Below are 22,307 nucleotides of genomic sequence, written 5' to 3' on the forward strand. Positions count from 1 at the left end.
CTGACCCTAAAACTGGGTCTGCACAGTTGTCTGATGAATGTCATTTTGACATCAGAGGGCTGGAAAACTCCAGCCTCAGATCATGAGAAGCGCCTCCATCCTGAATATGCAAAAGTACATAAATAAGATGCGCTGTGCAGAACACTGATTACCTCATCTTTTCCCTAGGTCCAGCCACCTTTCCCCATGCCTAAGATCACCCTGCTTATCCCATAAATAGCCCAACTCCCTCCCTTTCAAGGAGATGCATCTGCAACTTCTTTCATCATTTCGTCGCTTAGTTGCCTTGAGAATAAACTCCTTGGCCACAAACTTTGGGATCCAATGTTTTGCTTGCAGAGTGTTGGATAAAGAGAACTGTTCTGTACCAGTCCCTGTTCTTCTGGTCAGTAGAATTGTGAGTGAAGCTCGAGTAGACAGATATTATGGCTTTCACTGCTAAATTAAAAAGTAATAAAAATATATTCAGTTAAAAGAAATAAGTGAATATCAACCTCTGTTCATCTTTATTCATTGAAACCCCTAGGCTCTAATTCCTTTTTAAGTGTCTGTGAGGTTTTCAACGGTACAATCTGAGGTAAGCATCTATTTCTCATAGGTCATAGGTCCTTCTTGTGGAAGACAAGGCACCACTTCTTCAAAATATAATGAAGCCTTCCAAAGTCACCTGCAGGAGGTGACTGCCTGTCTGTCTCACACCTAGGATTCTCTCAAGGTGAGAGCACTTTGAAAATGTAAGCTCATTAAATAAGAGAACTGGCAGCCTGGCCATGTGGGGCTGGCTGACAAGGATTGAAGAAAGACTGCCTCCTCATAAGCTTGATGTTCTAACATAATTTCAGTCCGTGTTTTTAATTGTTTCAATACACTTAAACACTTGAGAAAGTAGAAATTGACTGAAAAGTGGAAAAGCATGGAATTTGAACGAGGAATTTGCCAAATAAGAACTAATTTAAATGTAGAAGGCACTGAGGCATTGGAAAGCTATCTGAAGAGTTAAAGGTGTTTGGAAAGTGGTTTGTGAGCAAAATAATTTTCAAAATACTACTGATTCAGAAAATGTAAAATTAGCAAAAGATTTTGGAGATCACATAGCTTGGAGAATATGGCTTACATCACTAACAGGTGATAGTATGGACTCCCACTAGGGCAGGGGTGAATATAGCCAGTTTTAGTCAAACTAGAATCAGCAATCTTAATCTTTTGAGGAGTCACGTGTGGTTCCTTTGGTCTAGTGAACTGACGGGTATCTGAGAGGCAATCTGACCTCTAAACTTTATCCTGCCACTGATTCACATACTGACCTGAGACATCACTTATTCTCTATGGGGGTGACTAAAGTCTTAGTGATCTTTGCTCTAATAAATGTTTCTTAGGGGAAACTCTCAGAAAATCATCCAAGATAATGACAATAAAAAAAGGAGAATAGATGGTATGGAAATGATTCAGAGTGCTAGCATCTACATTCAAGCATCTACATTAAATATAGCTAGGTTTTATTGGAATTGTTAATGAGAACTTACCAAGCAGACATTCTCTAACCTGTCAACTCCCCTCTCCCACTCCCCCTTCACATGAATTCTCATCACGACCTCTCTGTAAACTAATTTTATTTATGCCTCTTTTCTGCGTGAACAACTTCCCTGGTGGCTCAAATGGTGAAGCATCTGCCTACAATGCCGGAGACCCAAGTTCAATCCCTTGGTTGGGAAGATCTCCTGGAGAAGGCAATGGCAACCCACTCCAGTGTTCTTGCCTGGAAATCCCATGGACAGAGGAGCCTGGTGGGCTACAGTCCATGGGGTTGCAAAGAGTCAGACACGACTGAGCGACTTCATTTCTTGCATACCAATTTTCCCTTTCGCCCAGTCCCAGTCCCACTAGTTGTATAATCTGAGCCCAATACGCAAACTATCTGAGCACCAAATCTAAGGTCATAGAACTAAGCTGTTTGCAGTGGCTCATGGATTTCAGATCTTTCACAAGTTCAGGAGGAGAAAGGAATAAATATGCTCACTATTTCAGGATCCAAATGATATAATGAGCTGAGCCAACGCTAACAGAGAATACCTGCATCAATACGTTGTTGCCATCTGAATCCAGGGGAATGTAGTGAACAGTGTATGAATATCAGACACTTTGTTATCTCCCTTTCTGAATTTTGCATGTCAAGCTATATTACAGTTGAGGTTTACTAGGAGAGGGATCTTCCCACCTGTTGTTGTAAGGAGCATAGTGAATAAACAAGCCTATCTTAAGGGAGAGATTCACATCAAGAATGTTCAGGAGTCAAGAAGGAATCAGAGATTGTTATGTAGATACATATTTAATATAATAAATGTGATTGTGGTTACAGATACATATTTGGTGCTTTATCAAGTAGCATGAGTTATGGAGTACACAACACATTGGATACAAAATTTGAAGATAAACACAATTATTCCTAAATGAAAAACATGGGATACATGCTGATGAATGCACTTCCAAACTTTCACTTCCACTCTTTTCTCTAGGCTGGTCTCCTGAAGATAAGTTGCAAGTTGTAGCAGTCTTAAAAAAGCTCAGTCTCCCAAATTCTAATAACGTATGATATGAAAAGATCTTTTGGCAAAAATTATCCAGATTACTTCTCTCCATTGGAAAAATGCTCAACATTTCCCACTGTTTTGTTTATGCCTTAGTTTATACATGTTTCTAGATAGGGAGTTAAATGCTTTACTTGTATTCATTACTAGATAAATGTGGTTAGACTCAACTATTTTAAATATATCCTCATGCTGGAGCAGAAGAGAAATGGAGACATAGGTGTGAAAGAGAAGGAAAATTTTCTCAGGTGAGAAAAGAAGAGACTTATCAAACTAGATATAAATGTTGAGTTGAATTTGTAGCTTTTCTACTAGATGATAAGATTATTGTTAAACTGTGAGGTGAGGATAGTACTCCAAAGTTTGGTTTTCTGTCTTTTCCCTTTACTCTATGCTGTGAGTTTCCATTCAAAGCTATTAATATCTTAGTTGGAAGACTTGATCAGTTACAGGATAGTGTGGGAAGCCTTTCTTTTAATATCTATGGCTCTGATCTGCCACATGACCTGTTTGGGTGAAAATACGTTTAACACAGGGAGTAGTTGCTAAATTGTTAAGGAGCCTTGTCCAAAGCAACTATTAAACACACACTTACTAATAGAATGGAGAGACTGGAAAACCCATAAACCGAGATATAATAAGACCTCATGTCCAAAACCTACAGAGAGTTGTCTGGCCCTTGGGTTTGGACATTCAGATATTAGAAACTGCGTTCTCCATGCTCTGCTCTCTGGCACATGCAAACCCACTGGGGAAAGGATGGCCTCCGTGTTTCTTCTTTTATCTAACCAAGACTCCCTAGGATTTTAAAATGGAGTTTCACATCTAGCTTCACTGTTAGTCAAGAAATGCCTTCCTGCAGATCTTGGTGGCGACAGCAAAAGGTTGTTTGATTTTCAATCAAGTGGAGATGCTCTTAAATGTTTCCTAGTGAATGTACTCACTTTGTAGGTAAGTCTAGGCACTTACTTCTTACCACTTCTCACTCCTCCTTTCCACCCTTTCTTTTCTCATGACCCTATTTCTACCAAACTTGCTAAATTACCAGGAAACAAAGAAAATGGCTATGAGAAGGAATGATTTCAAGAGCAAAAATCATTTCCCTGAAATACAAATAGCCTTTGAAATGATTCTCAAATTATCAAATCTGTGATGGGACACATAGCTTGACAAATTCCTTGCAAAGAATTTTTATTAGTTTACCAACTGATTTATTGTACTTTGTGAGATAATAATAACTCCACCCTATTGAAAAAGAGTGTATGCAGAGAACAACAACCAAGAAAAATCAATGGCTCTGTAGAAGGCAAAAATAAAAACATTTTCTTTAACAAATTCTTCTCCTCATGTACTAAAAACTGAAACCTGCTTAAAGCATAATTTTACAGTAGAGAATGAAGACATGGGTGGTTTTGGGAGTGGGGCGCAAAATGTGTTTATAAATTTGCTTCTACTGATTTGAAAACAAAATTACTGAAACACATCAGTTCTACATTTCAGAAGGTGTCTATTTGTGTGTGTGTGTGTGTGTGTGTGTGTGTGTGTGTTATGTGTGTGTTGGTGGTTGCTCATGTGAACAAGCACTGCTTTAGCAGATAAACACGGAACACAGCCTCCTAACTTACTCTACAATAGGTATTGTTCCTCTTCGTTCTGGTCAGATTTAGATACTAATCTGATGCCAAGCTCAAACTATATCAGACACAAGCAGAGAAACGGCCCGGCGGTTACCCGGCCTCCCTAATCTTAGGTTCCTCTCAAGGATGAGAAGCATGTACTCCTGTTCCCATTGACCACCTCTCTATATCCCAGATCTACACAGGGCTGTGTAGATTTTCTCAAGCGAGGAACACATCAGAGCCAAGAGCTCCTCCTCTGAGCTTCGTACTTGCCCAGGCAATTTACTCAAGGGAGATTGGGGAGGAAGGGGAGGAGGGAAAGGGAGTGATAACAGACATTACACATGCTTTTCCTGGAAAGATCACCCTAGTTTTCCTAACTTCCCAAAATTTAAAGGAGTGCTATTTTGTTTGTTTTACCATGGAAACTTTTGGTAGCTCAGGTTTTTCTCTTCTAAGTTTAAAAACACTCTCAAAATATGTCAAAGAACTTTCTAGGACAATGTTTATATGTTTGCTTTTTCATTTGGGGCTGTGATATTTATATTCCTTTTAATTTTTTACTTAGGAGAGTGTCTAATGTGTATGTTCATACTGCTTTAAATTTAAAATCATGTTTAGATATATATTACGTGTCACCAGTTGACTGCAAGGCATTCATGCTTCTTGTAGCCTTCACAACTCTGCCTTCCTGGTGCTTTTCCTGCTTTTTCTGCCTCCTGTGTTTTCAGCTTATGAAAAGGCAAAGGACCTTTTTATCCTCCACTGACACGTCTACCCACTTACATAGGATGTGCAGTCAATTTGTGAATACGGTAAGCTTGAGTCTTTGTAACATCAACCATCTTGGTGAACTTTCTAGTCTCTAGTCAATTCTCTGGGTATTTGTAAACATTTGGTTAGTTCAAATAATATGAATAAAATATTTGAAATTTTAATGACATCCAAATTTTTCTTAAAAATGTTTTAGCATTTCAGAAAAGACAACTCACTTAGATTCTTTGGTTCTTAAATTTTCTAGCTGCTTCAGCAAGTATAGGATTGGTGATTTTATACCCCTTCGGGGCAATATAGACAGATGCTGAGAAAGATTGTGCTGGGAATTCTTGCTGTGAGTTGCTTGTCACCCCTACACAAATAGACAGGCTGAGAACTTCTTTTTTATGCTCACAATGTTGACCTGGCCTGTCAACCTCTTGACAATGCAGTTTCTTTGAAGTGAGCAATATTGACAAATATTAAGGAGCTCATACCAGACTAGCAATTGTTGACACTAGACCCAGTCACATTTTCAGAATTTGAAATGGCAAGTATTCAGGAAGGGCACATTAGTCTTTGAAATAACAAAAATAAGAAAAACCCAACAAATGTGGTCAGTGTTTACTCAAAGAATACAGTCATATAGTTGCTTCACTTTCAATATTCTTGGGAAATGACTGAATTAATAGGTTACAGACATGTGAAACTAAGAGTTTGTAAATGAAAGAAAGAAACAAAAGGAGGAAATACAAGACTAAACAATGTAATCTTCTACTTAAACATTTAAGATGTTTATTAATCCCTTAAAAATCACTTTTTTAATTAACTCAGTATCCTCACTTGGTTACCCTCATACACAGTTGGACTCTTTATTACTAGATTATGTATTGCTTAATCAAATCTACTAAAGATAATAAGAAATGCTAGTAAGACTTATAATAATGAAATACAGCATTAAAAGTTTAAACTTACTAAAAATTGGCTATGCGTAAGGCATGTTAGGGGTATAAATGTGTATTTTGACTATAATACAATTCATTATTTTGGTGAGCAAAATAAGGAGGGGAATGAGCAGTTGCTAGAAGATCAGATCATTTTGCAAAATGCAGGGTACTGTAAAGCTCTATTTCACTCAGAAAGTCTCTGCATTTTATCAAATTATTTTCTGAAGATAATTTGCTATTTTGAAGGTAATCATCATTTACTTAACAAACTGCTTGCACTGTAGGACAACTACCCCTTTTAGGTCTGACAAGATTCCCCATTGTAGTGGATAGCCCTCTTGATACGGAGGTGGAAGACTACTGCAATGAGCAGCATGTTTTTGTTTTACACGATTGGAATTAGCAATTTTGGAATTTTACACTCACACAAATTTTAACTAATTTGAAAATGGAAACTTTGGGCCTACTTATTAGAGGCATAGATATATTTATAAAGTAGTCCATTGTCAATCTCAGATTACTGATTTAGTACAGAATTTAGTAACTTTATGTGTGGGAAGGTCTGAGGGAATTATAAGAAACCCCATGGATTGTGTTCATATTGATTTTATATAAACACAATATATTCTTGGCTGTACCTCTTGTTTATAATCTCTAGTTAACACAAAGATGGTCTCAGAGGAAGACCAACGTTTTGAACAATGTATTTGCTTAAAAAAATCAAATAGTGGTTGCCTCTTTTATAAAATGCTTACCACCTTTTACTAACCAAATTCAGAAAATAATGAGTGGCCTCCCTGGATCAGAATTAAAACAACAAATGAGATCAATTAATCTCACTTGAAATTGGTTTTTCCATGTCCATATTCTTTTTCTTCCCAATTTAGATGGCAATCCATTACCAAGTGGAGCCACATTCATTGATATCATATTTCTGCTTTATATTTCCCTAAGTAGAGCTTCTCTGTTGTTCTGATTAAGTTTCACAACAACCTACAAGAGTAGAGCTTAACTGAGAATGGGGGCAGGAAGGGGAAATTGGAAAAGGAAGACATTGGGGCAATAGATAATCATCCAAAACAATGTGGGCAAAACAGCAAGCAACCCTCCTTGGGGTTTTCTGTCTCAGAATCTTTGCGCAAGCTGCTACAGGAAGATATGTGGGTTGCTGGAAAGTGCAGGGTGATTACGGACGAAATAACTCTCAGGACGATTCTCAGGGCCTGACTGCATTGCTACTTGATGAACTCCTGGTAGAATTCAGAGCGCACAAAGCGAGGCAGAGAATCCTTCTCCATCAGAGCGTGGACTCTCTTCTGGGCCACATCAAAGCTACTTGTGGAAGGTTCCACCAAGTTCTTCACGGTAATTTCCTTCGTGAAGTGATCAATATTCACCTGTGAGCCAGAAAACAGGGTCACTGAGTCAGCCCAGGTTGTGGGATTTGAGGAGGGGTAGGGAGAAAAGTGTCTCACATAACACATGAGGGGAAGAGAGGCATAGGAAATTAGAATAGCTTATCACTTCTATTTTATATACAGTAGGGTAAGGCATGTATTCAACAAATGCATGACTCAGATTACAATCTAACCAGTATTAGGCACCCAATATTAGAAATAAAAAACCAATTCAGACAGACCTCATATCAGCTTCTCAATAACCCTAAAAAATGAGTCTTTCCTTTTCTAGGTGAAAGGCAGATAGATAGGGACTTCAAGATCACAGAGCTAATAAACGTATTTAAAGGCAGAGACTCAGAATTTGAATCTAGGTATCCTGATGCCTAATCCCATAGTCTTCCTACCACAGCATTTGGTTTCACCCCAATGGGGAGAATGAAGAGAGAGAAATTTTGATCAGGGATCCAAGACTTTATGCATGTCTCTAGAAGAATAAGGAAACTTGTTTTTTTCCTGAAACAAACAAAGACACAATGGTTTTAGCACAACATTCATAACAATAGCAACTAACATTTATTGAGTGCTAAGAACTTTACTTTCACCAGCACTGTGCTGTGAACTCCTTGAATCTTACAACTCTGAGAGGCAATACTGACATCCACATTTTACAACTGAGGAGCAGAGGAGTTAAAGTGATTTGCCCAAGATCATAAGTGGTAGATAAAAGATTCAACAGCCCAGCAAGTTGCTTTTACCCAGGAGACTGGAGTGTTGGGAGGCATCATGGCTTATTTGGCCTGAATGCAGGGCTACTACATTGTGTCACTCCCAGGGACATCATCCGTGTAGGGTCCATGTGAATGGTCCCCTGGGGTTGTGCAAGGTACAGCCTGCCTGGGCTTGCCTGAGTATGATTTGCGAAAAATCACTGTTTATCACGTCGTTATTCCAATGACTCTTGTATCTGAGTGTAAAGAAGAAACAAAACCCAAATCAACCAATGATTTTGAACTGAAACGTTAGGAAGTGCTTGGGTCTCTCCTGGGCTGCTGAAGTTTCTTGATGCTGAGAAAAGTTATTTGGGCTCAGAGAATTATGGAGTGTCTTTAGGTCAGAGCCAGGGGCAAAGGCGTGACTGGGGACAGCCAGGCCAGAACAGACAGGAGTGACTGTGATCGAAGGTCCAGGATGACGTGAGTTGAGGCTATGATATGTTTTCCACAGGTGAGAGCAACCTGTGTGTCTTATGCAAGAATGGTGGAAACTTCACAGTCTGCACTGGAAACAGCCTCACAGGGAAGGTAAGATGTCTGTCTTCACAGGTGAAGACTCCAAGATCCAAAGAGGTCAATTTACATGCCTACAAGCAGCTAGTGAGGAACAGTCTGTTCTTCCTGCCACACTAAAGCAATGCTTCTTCCTTCTCTTAAATATATACTGAACTAGATGAGCAGCCAGCCTTACTCAAAATAGTTGAAAATTATAACGCTAAAAATTATAAAATTTATAACAATTATAAAATTTCTAACAAAAATAATTATAAATGTTTTAACAATTATAGATTATAAAATTTCTAACAATTATAAATTTTTTAAAGAATTGATATGTCTTTTAAAGAAGTGATACATATTTTAACCTCTGTAACACATAAATAGCAAATAACAGCTATTTTTCTTATTATTTTTATGTACATGGGCTCCTCTAATGAATCATTTTGATATATACTCATCTGTATACTACTGAGCAAAGAAAAAAATTTTTAGTACGATATGGACATACCAATTTTTAGTACACAAATTATCTGTTTATCAAACTATACAAGGTAAATTCTCGTTTTTAAATCTCAGTTCCAATTTTTTACCACTGTATCTCTCTCCTTCAGTTCCTGATATTAAGGAACTGAAGTGAATATTCAGATAAAGAAAATTTAGATTGCTATTTGCCTGGGTGAACTTGTTATACAGGTCATTCCGGCATTCATCGAAATGAGATGGGAGGCCTGCCCTGGTGGTACAGTGGATGCAGGTCCGCCTGCTGACACAGGAGACGCGGGTTCAGTCCCTGGTGTGGGAAGGTTCTACACGCAGCAGAGCAACTAAGACTACGCAGCTCAACAGTGGAGCCTGTATCCTAGAGGCTGCAAGGCGGAGCTACTCAGCCTGTGTGCTTCAGCTACCGAAGTCTGCGCCCAGAGCCTGTGCTCTTCAACAAGAGAAGCTATCACAATGCACTGCAAGGAAGGGCTGCTCCTGCTTCTGACAACTAGGGCAAGCCCACACACAGCAACAAAGACCCAGTGCAACCAAAAGTAAATAGTAAAAAATAGTGAATAAATAAAAACATGTTTCTAAAAGTGAAATCTCAAATTTTTGTCAAAATGCAAGCTCATTTTTAAAACAATAGCTATAATTTACTAAACATCCTCTGGGTATATACACACACACCACACACATACATGAATTTATTACAATTAAAGAGAATTGAGAATTAGAAGGCTTTAGCGAGAAACTTGCCCAAAGTCATACATCAAGAAAGGTCTGGAGTCAGTGTACCTATATCCATTCATCTCACAAGCATTCACAGAGTGTTTATTATATAACAGGAGTGGGATTTACATCCCTCTGATGCTCAGCTCAGAGGCTGGAGGCCAAAGCTATTTTAATTAGAGCCCAGAGGTCCTTATAATGAAGGCCATCATTTGTGTATTCTAGTAACTCAGCAAGGGTTTTATTTATTTTGAAACTCCATTCTTAATTTCTCATATTTTCATGATACCCATGAGTGTTCTAGCAAGGAACTTTGAGAACAATGTATTCCTAGAGCTCAGAGCACCTAGCAATAGCCTGGATGGGTCTCCATCATCTGCATATATTCAAATCCTAGACTTCTGTGAAGAGGAATGAAGGTGGTAAGAAGATAGGTTGGAAGTGGGAAGTCAATCAAAGTCAGGAAATTGTGTCACATTTAATACTAACAGTACATTAATGTCCTTGGTAACATCACAAGTACGGATTCCTTGCTGACAGAACAGCCCAGCACAAATGGCATCAGAAGTAAGGGAAAGCCAATACATATGCATGCGATGCGAGACTGAGGCATAGAAGAGGGTTCTAGAGAGGATTCCAAAATAATTCCCACAGCAAGACTAAACCCAGGCGCATGATTCTCACTTTCCCCACTGTGACCTGTAGTACTCTAGGGTCTCTGCTCCTCACCTCCACCGCCTGTGTCATGGAGGTGGCTCATCTGTTGGCATTAGATATGTAATCTAATTTGATTACTAGATTATAATAATCCATTTGGATAAAAGTGAAAATGAAAGTGAAGTCGCGTCCGGCTCTTTGCAACCCCATACACTGTAGCCTATCAGGCTCCTCTGTCCATGGGATTCTCCAGACGAGAATACTGGAGTGGGTTGCCATTTCCTTCTCCAGGGGATCTTCCCAACCCAGGGATTGAACCAGGGTCTGCCGCATTGCTGGCAAATGCTTTACCCTCTGAGCCACCAGGGAAGCCAAAAGCTGCCCTTTAAAAAGTATCAGTGATGAGTAATGTGTTACCAAAGGAAGGAATATCAAACGGTAGACCCTCACGAGTCTTGAACACCTGTGAGAGAAAAAGGATATGAGGGTTTCCCTCTCTCAAATCATCTTAAGTTAATCATTGCCTGCCTAGAGGGTTTGCTCAGATCACCTCTGTACCTCACCTCAAATTTTGATGAAATGTTTGATGTCCAGATTGAATTATAGTGTGCAATGTGAAATCGGTGACCTGACCAAAACATGATGAATGGGTCTTGCTGAGGCCATCCTGAATTCCACAAAAAATCTTTTCAATTCAGTTTCACAAATAGGAAAGGGCAGATAAACTACCCTAAAGCCTCTTTGAAATCAACACACATCTTTAACAGTTAATTAATATTATATTGTCCTCCAACATCTGTAGCACTGTTATCATGTAATCATTTGATTTTCATGAGTAGAAACCTTGTCCAGACCAGAGAATAAGTGAAACAGCCCTAGGGGAAACCAGGGATTGGCAGAGAATAGGATGGAAAAGAGAGAATTTTCACCAAAAATGAAAAGGAAGAGAGGAAAGGGGAAAGGTGAAAGGTGAAAAGATGAAGTGATAGAACCATTCATCAGACATTGATTTGTTCAAATGCTGAGATATATATTTTCACATCCACTGTTTAATTTCATCCTCACAACAATCCTGCAACATAGTTTTCATTATCCTCATTTTCCCAAAGAAAGAAACTAAGTTCAGAGAGACTGAGTACTTCATCCGAGATCATACAACATGTATTATCCTCATTTGTGATTACATGCTACTGAAGAGAGACCTACACTGCTTAGAAAGTGGTCTAAGTAGAGTTCAAGTTCATATCTGCTTGATTGCACTGTTCTGCTTTTCCATTCAGTAGGTGTTTAAGAAAGGTGGCCCACTCTCAAATAGGAATAACCTTTAGCTGCAAACTGTATTGCAGATGGAAATCCTTCCTGGGAAGTTGTTGAGCTGACCCGCATTGACCACCCTCACCCATCTTCCAATCAGGACCAACCTCTTTAGGAGCCTCCGCTTGGATGAATTCTTCATAAATTTTCTTTGCCATCTCAGCCATCTTGACAGGGGACTTGATCTTCTTGTAATCTTCACAGGCCATCCAGAACTCAAGATTCTCCTCACTGAATTCAGACTTCAGGAAACTTTTGAAGCTGGCAAGTCCATCTAGCAAGGAAAAAGGTTATTTGAGGAAATGTGTTCTATCTATCATCTATCACTATATCCCATGTTGTAGCCTAGGTTTATTTATAACACATTTCTGTTATTTGTGTAATAACCTTACTAAAGTTAATTCATTTGTTAATCATTACAGACCTAAGAGGCAGAGGCTGGTATATCCTATTTTACAAATGAGGTCAGAGAGATTAAATGACTTTCTATTAGTTGACCAACTGGAAAGTGGCAGAGCTGGGATTCGAATACAGACAGCCTATATGTGGATGATAAATGTTTAACCGTACAGAGCATTGAGGAACACTGCAAACACTAACACCATCCTGGATACTGATCAGTTACCAAAAAGAAAAAAATACACCTAAAACTTGATTTGGTAGTGTAAGTAATATTAATGTTGATTCTTGTGTACCAACTACTTAGGTTTTTTCTTTCTAAAGTTGATTTTTGGAGTAAATATTATGTTTGAGGAATTATAGTAAGTAAAATAGACATGATACCTGCCCCAGTGAAGATTCTGGGGAGGTAGAAACGAAAATGAAGAAACATACACAAAAAATGTATACACAACAAAAGAAAGCAATATGAAAGATAGTAAGAGTGACAAAAGTGTCTTAACCTGATTTTACATTTAAAGAAAGCCTATATGAGAAGGTGAGACCTGAGACCTGAAGGAGGATGGTAGGGGCCTGATGAAGGGGCCCACGTATAGAGCAGTTACTACACCCATCAATGAAGCATCAGTCTTTAGAACATATTAAATTAAGTGTAATTATGACTGCTGTGGTTCTGTTTTCAGAGTACTGTTGCTCATATAGAATATATTGCAGCTTGTAAATCTGCATTGAGGGCAGATTCTTTATAGAATATATTGCAGCTTGTAAATCTGCATTGAGGGCAGATTCTTTACAGTCTGAACCACCGGAGAAGGCCGTATATATGTATATCTTATGCAAATATGTATATTAGAGATTCTTGGGTCTGATCCTTTTGTTTTCTTTTTCTTTCTTCTAACCTTGTTCTGCAGCTCTAAGCTCCAAAGTGGTAGGTAAGTTGAAGGCAAGGTCAGGAATTAGGAAGGAAATGAAGAGGAACAAAGGAAAAATCACTTTATATCTTCAATATTTTCCTCCTTTTAAAGCTGACATAGACAGTTAGATATATATCGAGCTAGATAGAGAGATAGATAGATAGATGATTGATAGATAGATAGATACTTTATTTTAACCCAAATTCCAACAAATCTGTATGTACTGAGTGAAAATTCATGCATATTTATTATGTAAGGTAAGTGGACTTCTAAAGGAAGGAGAGAAAATTTTAGTTCTCCACAGACTATATCAGAATCACAGGCATGCCTGGCCTGGCATTTGCCTCCCAGGCGGAAGGCTGGACTGACTGGTACATCAAGGTCTACATTTCCTCTAACTTGTTCCTCATCAGAAGACACTTCTACAATTCATTAGTTTTACTTGGAGAACATATTCATGTACTGAATTCATTTCCTTTGACCTAATTTCTATTTCCATTCCTCTCGAATAGTTCTCCCTACTTCTTTTTATAGATTCTAATTTTCATTCATTAGTCATTGCCCAAAACAACGATTTCAAACAATATGCACAAAATATAATGATTAAGCCAGAAATATAACATTGTCTTTTTTCAATTTTCCTTCTATACATTTTGTCTTTCTATCCCTCACAGTTCCCAGCAATTGCACTCAGTATTAAAGAAACAAAATTGCTAAGTTATAATTAACTTGAATTAGGGTCACTGACAATTCTGGATCCAAACAAGAAACTTTGCATTTTAAACCCTTCTCCCTGTACTTAACATAAACACTTTTTTTTTTTTTAAATTGAGCAACACCAAAAAATACACTGAGGAGTGATGGTAGGTATGATAAACAACTGTCTCTAGTAACCGACCTAGAAGAATTGCTTTAAAACCACTTGATAATGTTCACCAGGATAAGATCAGATGTATTTTCCTTCACTCCTGCCCATATTTCCAGCACTATGTGCTTTTATAGGCCATTCAGGCATGACCTAAATCAAATCCCTTACAATTATACAGTGGAAGTGACAAATAGATTCAAGGGACTAGATCTGATACACAGAGTGCCTGAATGAACTATGGACGGAGGTTCGTGACATTGTACAGGAGGCAGTGATCAAGACCATCCCCAAGAAAAAGAAATGCAAAAAGGCAAAACGGTTGTCCAAGGAGGCCTTACAAAATGCTGAGAAAAGACAAGATGGGAAAGGCAAAGGAGAAAAGGAAAGATATACCCATTTGAATCCAGAGTTCCAAAGAATAGCAAGGAGAGATAAGAAAGCCTTTTTAGCAATCAATGCAAAGAAATACAGGAAAACAATAGACTGGGAAAGACTATAGATGTCTTCAATAAAATTAGAGATACCAAGGGAACATGTCATGCAAAGGTGGGCTCAATAAAGGACAGAAATGGTATGGACCTAACAAAAGCAGAATATATTAAGAAGAGGTGGCAGGAATACACAGAAGAACTATATAAAAAAGATTTTGATGACTCAGATAACCATGATGGTATGATCGTTCACCTAGAGCCAGACATCCTGGAATGTGAAGTCAACTGGGCCATAGGAATCATCACTGTGAACAAAGCTAGTGGAGGTGCTGGAATTCCAGTTGAGCTATTTCAAATCCTAAAAGATGATGCTGTTAAAGTGATGCACTCAATATGCCAGCAAATTTGGAAAACTCAGCAGTGGCCACAGGACTGGAAAAGGTCAGTTTTCATTCCAATCCCAAAGAAAGGCAATGCCAAAGAATGTTCAAACTACCACACAATTGCACTCATCTCACACACTAGCAAAGTAGTGCTCAAAATTCTCCAAGCCAGGCTTCAACAGTATGTGAACCGTGAACTTCCAGATGTTCGGATTTAGAAAAGCCAGAGGAACCAGTGATCCAACTGCCAACATCCATTGGATCATCAAAAATGCAAGAGAGTTTCAGAAAAATATCTACTTCTGCTTCATTGACTACACTAAAGCCTTTCACTGAGTGGATCACAACAAACTGGAAAATCCTGAAAGCTATGGGAATACCAGACCACCTGACCTAACTCCCGAGAAATCTGTATGTAGGTCAAGAAGCAACAGTTAGAACTGGATATGGAACAATAGACTGGCTCCAAGTTAGGAAAGGAGTACATCAAGGTTGTATATTGTCACCCTGCTTGTTTAACTTATATGCAGAGTACATCATAAGAAACACTGGGCTGGATGAAGCACAAGCTGGAATCAAGATTGCTGTGAGAAATATCAATATGCAGATGACACCACCCTTATGGCAGAAAGTGAAGAGGAGCTAAAGAGCCTCTTGATGAAAGTGAAAGAGGAGAGTGAAAAAATTGGCTTAAAACTCAGCATTCAGAAAACTAGATCACGGCAACCGGTCCCATCACTTCATGGCAAATAGATGGGGAAACAATGGAAACAGTGACAGACTATTTTTGGGGGCTCCAAAATCACTGCAGATGGTGACTGCAGCCATGAAATTAAAAGATGCTTGCTCCTTCGAAGAAAAGCTATGACCAACCTAGATAGCATGTTAAAAAGCAGCAACATTACTTTGCCAGCAAAGGTCCATCTAGTCAAAGCTATGGTTTTTCCAGTAGTCATGTATGGATGTGAGAGTTGGACTATAAAGAAAGCTGAGTGCCAAAGAATTGATGCTTTTGGACTGTGGTGTTGGAGAAGACTCTTGAGAGCCCCTTGGACTGCAAGGATATCCAACAAGTCCATCCTAAAGGATATCAGTCCTGAATATTCACTGGAAGAACTGATGCTGAAGCTGAAACTCCAGTACTTTGCCCACCTAATGCAAAGAACTGACTCATTTGAAAAGACCCTGATGCTGGGAAAAATTGAGGGCAGGAGAAAGGGACAACAGAAGAGGAGATAGTTGGATGGCATCACCGACTCGATGGACATGTGTTTGAGTAAGCTCCAGGAGTTGGTGATGAACAGGGAGGCCTGTCATGCTGCAATCTATGGGGTCGCAAAGAGTCAGACATGACTAAGCGACTGACCTGAATGAACTGAACTGATGTGTTATCATTTAGTGACATAGGAATCAATAGTACATGCTGAAAGAAGAAATAAAGACTGAGTTCTCTATCATCCTTAAATTTTTTATTGTTTCTTAAACAAAAGGTGTTCGTTAGTCTCTGCTGAAATGAGAAAATTTCCAGGCACTTTCTAGCTGCTAGGAAATGATGATAGGAATGAAGTCTAATGAGCTCCCACACTATCATGTGTAAGACTGTAGAGGAAGCAATAACTTCACACAATAAGTGTAGGGCCAATTAACTCTCATTAGCCTCATGTCCCCATAACATAGTGATTCAGGCATTCTGAATCACCCTTTCCACATCCTTGAAAAAGGTAGAGCTAAAATTCTAGTCTTCCAAAACATTGTTATTTATGACCTGAGGATACATTCCAGGATGCCACAACAATAATATTTACCACATTACCAAGACATCCTAGCCAAGGAATGAGCTCAGAAAATAACTTTCCAGTGTACTGAATCCATTTCCTGGATTCGTATAAGAGAAGCGATCACTTTTTTTTTTTTTTCTCATGGGATTATTTGCTACTATGACTCTTTCTCCCAGGATGCTGTTGATTATCTGAGTTCAAGGTTCGAGTTTCATTTATCTTTGCCCCTCTCTCAAAAGCATCCCACCTCTTAGTATAAATCTGTGGACCTAATATTTAAAAAAGGTTCAAACTGAATAAAAGAAGACTCACTGAGATAAAAATTTCCTCCTACATCTCAAAACCGAAGAGCACAAACATTAAGGAAAAATAAATTTACTGATCTTGCTATTGCTGTAGTGTTTTATTTCATGGGCAAGTTACCTAAACTCTCTCTGTCTCAGTTGCTTTTTCCTGAAAAACATAAATTGTTTGCATATCTAAGTGCTAAAATTATAGAAATCATTAGATAAGCTAATATATGCAAAATGTATAGAACAGTGACTGGCATATGATGAATAATAAATGTAAGCTACTGCTTTTTTATAACTATTGCTTTAAAGAAAGTTGTGACTACTAGTGAGTAAGATGATGATAAAGAATAGGCAGACAAAAGAAGGGAGAAAATTGGAAATCAAAGAAGAGAAGTAAAGGAGAATGCAAAGACAGAAAGAGGAGCCCAGATCCAGCCTATTCCATTCCCCATGTGAGAGTCCAAATCTCAAAGATGTTTCAAGAAACTGCTCTGACCTTTTGGAATTCCTGGGGCAAAGAGATTCACATAAAAACTCTGTGGCTACTGGCTTATGCTTCATTCTTCCTCCGCTCTTGAAAATAGTCGCGTGGAAGAGTTTAAGGTCACTGTCTCATTTAAACGCCCACATGCAATCTGTGTTTGTGTTTGGAAAGCAATGCATCAGTTATACACCCCATGGACCTTCAAAAAGAAAACAGATGGTTCTGTATAGAAAACTGAAGATGAAAACATAAGAAATTGGTGTTTTTTCAGAACAGAGTCAAATATACTGGGCAATTAAAAAAGATTTTGAATAGGTTATTAGGTAAGGCCTATTAGGTTTTAATCGGCTTAATATAATCAGTAAAAAATAAATAATTATTCTGTACACAATACAATATTGTAAATCAATTATATATCAATAAAGAATATTTTCTTAAAAGAAAGAAAAAATTAAATAATCTTGTGGAAGAGAAAAGATTGAGTAGCAGCTTAATGGTCTTAGTTTTTTAAAGGTTTGGTACCAAATGATTTCATTTTCACCCAAAAAAATTTAAGTAAAACATGGATTTAAGCAAAGCTTGGGGGACTGTATCAATGATGAGAATCAATATCCTACAGTAGCACAAGAGAATGTCAAATGTTCCTCATAAGCCAACAAACATAACACTCTCTGAGGTTAAATGATTTAATTTATCAAACAAACATGCAAGAAGGAATCATGATGTTTCTAGTGCATGTTTTTCAAATGTATCTTTCTTTATTACCTATTCTGAGTCAATCATAGCTAATGTCAGAATCATAATAGTTCTGGTTATAGACCATTAGTTTTTGCTGATTCAAAGAATATCTCATAAGAACTGAGTTGCCAGTTTGGCTTAGTTATCCACAATGCGTGAAAGCTAGTGTTTGGGGAATATGACAAAAACTGTTTCTTTTAGGTGGATGGTGTTGGGGTAGAATTATTTGGGCACGTGTCCCTTTAGAAATAGACAGAAGCAGAGACATAGTGGCAAGAGAGATGGTGTCGTAGAAGCAGAGAGAGCTGGGGAAATGGAAAGACAGAAGGGAAGAGAGACAGAAACGTGGACAGAAAAACAAGGTGGAGGCAGGGAGAGGCTGTGCTAGGTGCCCAGGGCGCCACCTCCTTTAGGGGCTGATCTTTTTCATTTCTGTGACATCTCTGTATCCATACCAGAAACCCTTTCTATTATTTGTGCTCATTTGAATGGATAAATACCTTTTCAAGGAAAGACTTTTGACTGGAACAGTTATCAAACATTTTCCCAATTATTACTTGCGGAAATTGTCCCAATTTTAAAACTCTTAATTACTTAAGAAGATAATGATGTGGAACTTAAGATTATACACACACACATATATACTCAAGATACACACATAGTATATATAATTTTAAAATATTATATCTAATTAAATAAAATTTGAATCTTACATATATATTTGCACACACACATATATGTATATACATATTTCCCCTTTAAGAAGCAGAAAACATTACTGCAAGAATATCAGATTTCAGGCTTATACCATGGAAATCAACTACTTGCAAGCTGAATAACTTCACTCCCAAAATGCCAGGTGTTAACAGTAAGTGCCTCTGGCTTAACTTATTCTAATAGTTCTCTATCTCCTAAAAGCCTGAAACATATAAACATGTGGCCCTAAGGATTAGCGTGACTGAAAAGGATTGTGAATGGCCATATAAATTTATATCTTTCTCCTTAATAGTTTTAAAAACATGACAACAGTTCTTCTAATTTTGTTTATTGATAGTAGCAATAAATACATGTACCCAGGGTATGCATAATTCATTTGTCAGATATTGGCCCTAAAACCACAGGTAACACAATAAATAAGTCAACTGATAAACATAAATATTTTTCTCCTAGTTGACTTCATGAAATTTCTGTGTCCAAGAAGGATAATGAAGTCATTTATTAATCCAGTTATTCAATAAACATTTGTTGAACACTTTATATGCATCAGGGCTGAGTATTCTGTTTAGCATAAGAAATAAAAAGAAAATCAGATAACTGAATCACTTTGCAGTACAGCAGAAACACAACATTATAAATCAACTATACTTCAATAAAGTAAATTTTTTTAAAAAGAAAATCGAAAGTGGAAAATATTGAGAAGGAATACATGTAAATCCATGGCCGATTCATGTCAATGTATGGCCAAAACCACTACAATATTGTAAAATAATTAGCCTCCAACTAATAAAAATAAATGGAAAAAAAAAAAGAAAGTTTCAAATTAGTGACTTTGGTCACTATCTGCCTCCAGATATTAGGTATTGATTCTATCAGAGGTAAACAGATCACCTCACCAAAAACAAGACAAAAAATGTTTGTATACAGTTCAACATACAGCCCTTGCCACCTACTCCATGTCTCTGAATCCTGATGGTCCTGTGGGAAATATTTTCTAAATTCTTATTTTTGCAAAGCATTGAACAAAGTTTCATAATCAATTTTTATAGTGAAAATGGAAAAATGTGACTTAGATAATTTACATAAATACTATTTTTAAGGAGAACGATTCAACATTTTTGTATTACTGTGCACTTCCTGTTGTGAAATTATCCAGATGAAAAAGACTAAGTCCTGGTTGTCAATGAATTTATAATCTGTTATAGGAGGAAGATTCTGTGATCAGAGCACAATGTAGCAAATAACAAGTGGCATAAAAATGTGCAAACAAAATGCACTGGAAACTCAGAGGGAACATAAATCATTCTGGATGGTCAAGGAAAACTAGGCATTTAGTATTTAGATTCTCTCTAACGGAAGAGGAGAATTTCAACTGATAGAGATATAAATACAAAATATTCTAGTCAAAGGGATTACACATAAAAATGGAGGGGAGAACAGTTCAGTTTGACTGCAGACCAGCAATATAGGTACTATGGAGAATTCTAAGAACTAGAAATTTAAACTTGATACTTTAGACCTTGGCAATCAGTAAGGATTTTGGATCGGGCAAAGGCAAATAGTGCTTAGGTATATTGGTATTAGCTTGGGGAGAAGTTCTTGCTTTCACTTTTGTCACGTCTTGAATGAAGGTATAAAAGGCATGCAGCCAGAAGAGGAAAAGAAGGCTCAGCGAGGTTAACAACCTGTGGCTGGTTACAAAAGCAATGAACAGCAATTTGAAATACCACCCAACCCATGCCTCAGAATTTAGTGATATGTACACTGCTATACCCAATCCATATCAAGCCACTATGAGGCCAAGATGGAAGATGCAGTGTGTCTATTTTACTAATGGAAATTTTAAGGAGAACAGAGGCCGAACTACTAGCTCTGCTCATTCAAGTGAGCAGGACAGATGGGAATACAACCTGCACTCAGGAGCCCTCCAGACAACTCATTTTCACACTCTCCCAAAGTGAGCTAGATAATCATACTCCCTTGGCGTCCTTCCAAAGTTGAATAAATGTCAAAATTTGAGAAGAAGGCACTGGCAACCTAAAGCTGCCTTTTTTGGGCCTCTTTCCCCTGACCTTTATAAAGATAATTCAAATTTACGATTGCTCTTTTTTCCCCAGACTTACAATTGTTCTGCAGGAGCTTGTCCAGGGAATCACGCCACTGCAGGGCCTCGTCCAGCGAGGGTCTAAATTAAGCATTAGGAAAGAAAAAGGAGACAGAAAAAGATGCATTAGAAGGAAGTTAACCAAGTACACGAACAATGACTTGGACCTGCTTTTCTTTGAAACGTTATAGTTGATGACATTCTCGGAAAAAGAGAGTTACAGTTGTTTTATTCTGATCAAGCGGGTTTGATGAGCTGGGTTTGATTTCCTACATCTATCTTGCATATTTTCATCTTTGTTGAGCAATTTGGTTAGGGTTGTCCCTTTTCAGATCAGAGAGTATTTGTCTCGCAGCTCTGTCTTGATATTCTTGAGCATCCCATGACAGTGTCTCCAACTGTGGTCTTTTCTTTCCAGATGTAACTGAATAAAATCCAGTTTTCCCACTATGGGTCTTGAACTCATGTTCCCTGCTTCATCAGGGCTACACTTAATACACCAATTAAACCCACAGAGATCATTTTTTTTTCTGATCGTTGCAGGATTTATTCATTTCACACATGCCTTCTCTCCCTGGCTTACAAGGAAATCTGCTTATTAAAACTACAGAACTCCCAGTGGGAGATTATATGCTGACAACCGAAATTTTAGAATCCAATAAAAAATAGATAAAGCTGAATCTCAAATAATACAAACAAATCATCTCTATAAACTAAAGGACACATTTAGGAAGAAGTTTGTACTGCACATTTATAACCAGGGGCCGTGAGGCTCAGCACTAACCTGAGGTCACTCAAAGAGCATTTCTTTCATATTGACAGGGAATTGCTATCTCACTGGGGCTGATGGAAGATGCAAGGTGTGAAGCTGCCTCCTGGTGGGAATATTGCCATAGCAGGTCTACATTTTTAAAAATCTGGAATTAAAAAAAAATGTGGGGGGTACATCTCTGGTGGTCCAGAGGTTAAGACTCCGTGCTTCCAGTGCAGGGAATGTGGTTCAATCCTAGACAGGGGATGTGGTTCGATCCCTACTAAGGTCTCATATGCTGCATATCATGGCCAAAACTTTTTTTGAAACCCAGGTGCATTTTCCTGGACAAACAGAACAGGATAATGGGTTTTTTGTTTTGTTTTGTTTTTAAGATTTACTCTTTCTGAGAAGAAAAGTGGTGTGACTGTGAATAGGAATGTTGTATACAAACATTCTGGATGCTGATTCAAAGGAGAAGTAATGGTCAACATACGATCTCCCCTTCAGTCAGTCAGTCCATTCAGTCTCTCAGTTGTGTCCAACCCCATGAGTCACAGCACGCAGGCCTCCCTGTCCTTCACCAACTCCTGGAGTTTACTCAAACTCATGCCCATCGAGTCGGTGATGCCATCCAGCCATCTCATCCTCTGTCGTCCCCTTCTACTCCTGCCTGCAATCCC

The 22,307-nt window shown here is 38.1% G+C and overlaps 1 protein-coding gene across 1 annotated transcript in view; it reads right to left on the reverse strand.

The window, feature by feature from the left end:
* Positions 1-2,307: 2,307 nt before the first annotated feature.
* The window catches only part of RGS5 (regulator of G protein signaling 5), a 54,314-nt gene continuing 34,314 nt past the window's right edge, over positions 2,308-22,307 (reverse strand). Inside the window, exons 3-5 of the mRNA XM_070467710.1 lie at positions 20,893-20,954; positions 11,872-12,038; positions 2,308-7,304 (exon numbers count right to left, since the gene is read on the reverse strand). Coding sequence (XP_070323811.1) covers positions 7,143-7,304; positions 11,872-12,038; positions 20,893-20,954 — 391 coding nt within the window. The 3' untranslated portion in view covers positions 2,308-7,142. The remainder of the gene's footprint in view (positions 7,305-11,871; positions 12,039-20,892; positions 20,955-22,307) is intronic.

The sequence above is a fragment of the Odocoileus virginianus genome, chromosome 5, assembly GCF_023699985.2.
Source record: "Odocoileus virginianus isolate 20LAN1187 ecotype Illinois chromosome 5, Ovbor_1.2, whole genome shotgun sequence".
Taxonomy (NCBI): domain Eukaryota; kingdom Metazoa; phylum Chordata; class Mammalia; order Artiodactyla; family Cervidae; genus Odocoileus; species Odocoileus virginianus.